This window comes from Ictalurus furcatus, chromosome 2 (genome assembly GCF_023375685.1).
Source record: "Ictalurus furcatus strain D&B chromosome 2, Billie_1.0, whole genome shotgun sequence".
NCBI classification, from domain to species: Eukaryota; Metazoa; Chordata; class Actinopteri; order Siluriformes; family Ictaluridae; genus Ictalurus; species Ictalurus furcatus.
The window spans coordinates 26,903,197-26,909,892 of record NC_071256.1 but is presented as its reverse complement, the minus strand read 5'-3'; the positions used below and the strand labels follow the sequence as shown (position 1 = coordinate 26,909,892).

General features: G+C 40.0%; 1 protein-coding gene across 1 annotated transcript; it reads right to left on the bottom strand.

The window, feature by feature from the left end:
• Positions 1-519: 519 nt before the first annotated feature.
• On the bottom strand, positions 520-4,243 carry tob1a (transducer of ERBB2, 1a). The gene is made up of 2 exons (XM_053612000.1): positions 4,001-4,243; positions 520-2,642 (listed from the first exon to the last, which is right to left on the bottom strand). Exon 2 carries the CDS (start codon positions 2,474-2,476, stop codon positions 1,496-1,498), a length of 981 nt encoding a protein of 326 aa, XP_053467975.1. The 5' UTR covers positions 2,477-2,642; positions 4,001-4,243; the 3' UTR covers positions 520-1,495.
• Between the last annotated feature and the right edge of the window lie 2,453 nt (positions 4,244-6,696).

Here is a 6,696-nt window from a genome sequence, read left to right as displayed (position 1 = left end):
CACCAAGGCTTGTTCCAACAGACCTGCTGTTTCAAGGACATTAGAACTATTAGCAAAGCAGCACTAAGCCTGAGAGGCAGGTCTGTAGTATTTAAAAGGCATTTCCTCTAGTGAAAGCAGATTTTTAAAAAGCAAATAAATTAAATGTATAGCTTTGCTTCCAAGTGTAGCATGGTAGATCCAAATAAGACATCTTGCATAAAGTGTGAAGAATTTAGTGCTCCTATTAACTAGGACTGACGTTATTTCCTTTATGTGTACAGCAGACAGATATCAAGAACTAAAATGCCAACTGATTAGACATAAGTAGGGTTGGATGTGAGGCAGGGGGTCATTTTTGTGAGATAAAACTTGAATACAAGTGTGTGCTTGGTTTTGAGTTTCAGATGTTCCACACATTTCCCTACAAGTTAATCAACTACTGTGCAAATGCTGGAAAGATGCCACTGGTAGACTATGATATTATGATGCTGTGTTTAACACCGTCCTATCATATCAATAAATATTTAGACAAGAAAATATTTTCAAGAATTTTAATACAAACTTAATAAACTATCAGTCCCTCTTAACATATAAGACACTGACTCAATACTTTTGTTATACCGTGTGTTTTTATCAAGTATTGCACGATGTAGGTACAAAATTAATATACGATTACATTTCGTCATAATATAGCAAAAATCTTAACTTTTAACAGAAAATACAACTCTTGTTTCTTTTTTTTTCCCCAAAAAACGCAAATTCTTAAATCCCACCACTACGGAATATTCTGTACACAATCCTCAGAATAGTCAATGTTTTTAAAGATGGATTCATTTTACAATTTTCAATAAAAAAAGAAATAACACAAAAGCTGCTGCAGCCATCACAGATCACTGGAGTAGTAAAAAGATATAAATGCAATACCATGTTGTAGAAACAATATATACTCTGATATTTTACAAACTCTGTACTAAATTAAATTATACAATTAGAAAAGGAGACCAGGAAATTTCCACTTAGTATTTATGCCAATCCTTTGAAAATTGGCTGTCCAGCTATATCTTAAATACTGTAAGAGGCCATGAATTGTGTTTTAATTCCTCATAGAGTTATCTTAAAACAGTCAATAAAAAATAATTTTGTGCTTGGTTGGCAAAAAACCCCCCCAAAAAAACAAAAACAAAACCCCCACAACAAAAAAAAAAAAACAACAATATAATGTTGAGTTTAGGTAACCAAGCTTGGACATGTAGTACTACAAGCTTCATCATAAAAAAGAACAAAATAAAAAAAAAATTAAAAATAAAAAAACTCAAGGGGGCAAATAATTCACCCTCGGGCTCATGCTCTTTGACTTGTACACTGGGACTGTACAGTTAATGTGTAAGCTTTTCCTTTTTTTTTTTTGCACTTTTCTATTTTTTCCCCCCTCTTTTTCAGAATTTTAGAAAATAAGCACCCCATCCAATCCCCAGTCACATATCTCTGGTCACTGTAGTAGCGTCTTTGTTTCCTAGTTGGCCATTACTGGCTGGAATTGCTGGTTAGAATACTGCATGTTGCTCAAGCTGAAGTTTAGGCCATCCATCAGGGACTTCTCATTCAGGCCCCCGTAGGTGGCGAACACGTCAAAGGCATTACTGTACTGGAGAGGGCTGAGACTCAGGCCGAGTGAGCTCTCTCCTGGGAACATTGCACTTGGACTACCCTGGCCCTGGTGGCTGGGGAACACAAACTCCTTGGCATTTGGGGACAGGGCCGAGGTCTTCTGCTGCTGTCCGCTCAAGCCGAGGCCATAGAGTGAGTGCATCGAAGTAGAGATGGCTTTCTGCTTCAGGAGGTTGTTCACATTCAAGCCCAGGTTGGTGGGGGAGCTTCGTGTCACCTTACTGCCATTGCGACCACTACTCTTCATCTTGGTGGAGCCGAATTTGGTGGCAGCAAATGTGGCAGTGGTAAAGGTTAAAGGCTGGGTGGAGCGGGGCATGAAGGTGGGGCTGACAGCAGCTGATTGGCCGAAGGGAGGGGACGGTGAGCTGGATGTGGGTGAGGGTCCCACAGGCTCAGTGATTGGCATGAAAACCTGGGCCTCAGGGTTAAAGCTGTTCTTGATCTCTTTGTCCAACTCCAGCCCGTTTTCGTTGCTATCATCCACATAGAGCACCTTGACGGGTCCCTTTTCCCCAATCTGATAAGACACCTCAAACGGATCGATCCAAACACTGAGATCTTGAGGCAGGTTGTTGCGTACATCTTCGATGTCCAACCCACTCTCTTTGGCTGCTTGCTCAACGACCGGGTCCACTTTCTCCCCAACGTGAATACAGCGGAACCCAGACCCCTTGTATGGCTTGTCCGGGTACCAGTGTCCCTCGTACTTCTGCTTCAGCTGCCGTTCCAGCTCCTCGCCAAAAATGTTGACACGACGCCGTGGCAACTTATTGTACAAGTAAGAAATTATAAAGTTGAGTGCTACTTGAATTTCAAGCTGCATAGCTGCTAAACTGGACAGGTGCAAAATATTAGTATCTCCAGAAGCCGCTTGAAATCTCACGTGGTATCGAGCCTTGCGCAACACAAGATTCAGCTGGAGCCAGGCAAAGGAACAAAGTGCTGGTTGCAGAGGAAATGTCTCCGTCCACAGATGAGTGATCCAGTTCCTTTAGAGACGCAAAGAGAGCCATGTTAAAATTGTAATTTTTTATTTAAAACAGCAGAGTAATCATGACTTCACCAGACCAGCAATGTCAGATGCCCTCGTGCTATAAGCACTAACTAACCCTGTGAAAACTGGTTCCTTCTGACTAATGCTGCGGGTGAAAGCTGCTCTTTAATTCTTAAACATGTTGACATTATGAGCTAGAAATCTTTACGCTCCAGTATAGGTAATTAAACCGTCAAGTCCTTCAGGCATTTTAATCTGATTCACATGCATGCGGGTTTGTAAACAAACAAACAAAACTACTGGATTGCATGCGTCAACAAAGATGAATGATTTAAAACATCCGAGTGTTTGTGCAGGGCTGCAGAGTGAATATTCAACCTTTTCTATGGTTACATTTAGGGCAGAACCTGTTCATAATCGTTGGCAACAGTTTGCGCTGGAGGCAGAAACACCAGGCAGCCCTGTCGACGTCAGCGTGCGTGCTATAAGCGGTCTGGCGTCAGAGACACGCAGCTCTCTGGGCTGATCGCGTTACATAATAACGAGCTTCCACTAGATCCCATGTAGCACTGTAGCCGACCTTAACCGAGTCCTTACCGTCCAGTTAGAAACATATCACTGTGGTTTTTATGTGTTTGTAGGAGCTGCAGTGTGCAGCGATTAGGAATAGATTGATATGAGGATGCTAGAATGTTATAAAAGCTCTCAAGTCTTCTGTAAGCACGCGCACACACGCACATACAGCACCGGTACTGACTGCGGCTAGAAATAAATCCTACTTTATAAGACATGCATTCGAGATTAAAGAGGTTTCTAGAAGAAACGCTGCAAATACTTATTGAAAAAACACGCCTATTACGTTCAATTCTCTGTGCAACTCCGAAGTCTGACCAGATTTCAGTGTGTAATAATAAGGAAAACCATAAAGCACATACGAACACCGTTTAATTAAAGGTCTGAAACATGAAGCAAGCGGTTATATGCAACGCTAACTCCCTAAGCGGTTTTTTTAAAGCCATATCACGAATAACTCGGCTCATTTCGGTTAATAACAGCACAAGGAACCCAACATTCGACGATTATAAACGCGAAATTCAGCATTTAAACTAGCACAGACATTAAATAAAGGAGTATAAGGTTGCGGTTGAGAGTTTTACTATAGTTAGCAACCCCTCCCTGATACTGAAACCTCTCGCCTACTGACGCAGTAACTTGGCAGGATGTTGAAGTTCTCTCTATGCATAATACCATATTGTACTGCATTTTCCACGATGACAAGTCAACTTCATTGCAATATAAAGATACACAACGCAAAATACCGAACAGAGTAACGTAAAATGAATAGCTACTTACTTTAGTAAAAAAACAAACAAAAAAACCTTCGCAGTAGCTGAAGTACCGTTAACTAGTGCAAATAGAAAACTGTAGATATAAATACTCTCTTCACATTAAGGAAGTTAACATTAAAAAAAAAGATATTCCAATTTGTAGACGTAATTTTTTGCTTCCGTTTAACCTTCTTAAAAGCGCCTTTCCACCCTCAATACCTGGGTGTTTTTACAACTTCGTCTTCGTTTGCTTGTCATCCTCCTGTATTTATAGTTTTCCTCCGCCATCGACACGAGGTGGGCTGTGATGCGGTTTCAAAGGTCAAAACAATACGAACGCTGTGTTCGAGAATGTGATTGGTCCGAGTCTGGAGATAAACCCGCCCCAAGTGTGACGATCATTCGTCTGATTCGTATATTTCTCCGTCAAACAAAACGTGCCTGTTTTATTACGTTGGGTTTAGCCCGTTAAAGGGACTTGACGTCACACGTTACCTAGTTCCACTCAGCGGATCTCAGCAGAAAGTTAGACCAGTTTGGCGAACAAGACTATTAAATAAAAATAAATAAAAAGAAAGTATTATAACTCACAAGCGAAAATGTTTTACGTTAAACATAATATATATAGTCAAGAGTCTTTAATTAGTCCTTTGCAAGAAATGGTGCATGTTAATAACCAGGGAAAGATTAAAAGCTCGGCCAGTATGTCTCTGCAGTTCTCCTTTCCCAGTAGTTTTATATAGATTGCTTATTTGTCATCAAATTAATGACACATTGCGAAGATGTTTTTATTTTGTTTTACAAGCACCTGCAAACTTTAAATCGTAAACAGCTAGTATCAGCTTTCCCTTCCCTCCCACACATCAGTTAGAAGCAGAAGGACCTGAGCGGAGAGATACAGTGACAGTGGGCGGAGCTCTGTGACGTCAGCAGGAAGAAAAAATAGAAACGCTGATTGGCTTAAAAACAGAGCGGAGCTTCTAGTGAGTGGTGTATACATAAAATTAAATAATAATAAAAAACCCAACCTGAGCTCACATATTGTAACTAAACACAAAGTATTTACTATGCCCTAATATAGACGATACAGAACACACCTTTGAGTGAGCTCCTATTTGCGAGCTTCGTTAAAGTTAAATGTTTTGTACCTTAAGGTGAATGACTGTAAACGGACGTGTTGTGAACAGTAGAGGTGGATCCATTCACTGCTACCTGACATAATAGCTTGCTGTTCCAGTGTCTTTTATTATGTTATTATACACTTCCATTAAAAGTACAGACATGAACCAGAGAGAGCAGAAGATGAGCTTTGGTAGGTATGCTGGTTGTTTCTGTTATCTGCTACAAGATTTGTAAATGTTCCCCTTGCACAGATAACTACACATTGAGTAGAGTGGTGCAGGGATGACGTCATTTTGTACCGGAACCCGGAAGTTAGCATCACACTGTCACCCTCGACAAAACAACAAACAAACAAAAAAAGAACAACATAGGCTTTTGGACTATGCAAAAAATAATCCCTGTGATCAACAATACTAACATGTTTGGTCCATCATAATAATTTTCACAAATGAACACAACTTTTATGAAGTTTGAAGTCTAAATACAATCGCCAGAAATAAAAAAGTTAACTCATATAAATAGCTAACTTCAATGTCACCATCACCAAGCTTCTGACAACTTTTCCAAACTTGATTTACATTTTCCAAACATTTTCCATAATACAGATTTACTCTGTGGATGAATCTTCATCCACATTTTTGGGGGAATTGTGCACTGCATACCTGAACCAGTTTATCTGCGAAGATTTTTCCTGTTCGGCGTGAATTAAGCCCTGATGTGAATGCTGTTCCATCGCAGGACACTATTCACAAACACTCACACACTCATTCAAAACTAGGACATCCAGAGAAAACCCACATGGAATCTTGGTGAACATGCAAAACTCCATACATATATGTAGGTACATTGGATTGCATTGCCACTTCACATCTCCAGAGTCACTGGTTCAATCCTAAGCTTGGGTTACTGTCTAATAATATATATATTTAGCTAATGTTATTAGCATACAATATTTGCTATTACCCTAGGCTATTGCAGTTTGTGCTTCAGACTTTTTATGTGAATATTGTTACTATGTTGCTAGTCTACCCTTACTGAGAGGTAATGACTTTTCCGAATTCATCAACACAACTAACTTCAGTTAATTCGTTTTGCAGAAATAAATAATAATTACAATAATTTGCAATAATTTGTTCCTGTCAGGGGATGTATATCTCTATTCCACACTAGAGCCCTGTTTTAATGACCATATATATATAATATGGCATATTATAATAGTGCATCCATATAGCATCTCATAATGTGTTGCCTGGGGATTGGTGCTGATGCGTAGCCATGTTTAATGGCTGTGTTATTTCTGCCTTGCTGCAGCTAACAGAAGGCAAGCTCATTTCCAGGAAAAAGCCAGGACAGAGAACTTTCCCTGATTGGACTGGTTACTGACAGTGTTTAATATGAGAGTCACACACACACAAATGTATCCTCGGCTGCTCTCAACCCCTCCTTCCCCCTTTCCTCTCAGACTTTCATTCGTGAGACTCAGGCTGAGAGCTTTTTTTTCTTCCTTTTTTGACGTCAGTGATTGTTGTTATTTAACATGGACCTTTGAGGCAAGTTCACACAATGGACAAATGCTCGTCCCCTCTTTTGATGTAGGCT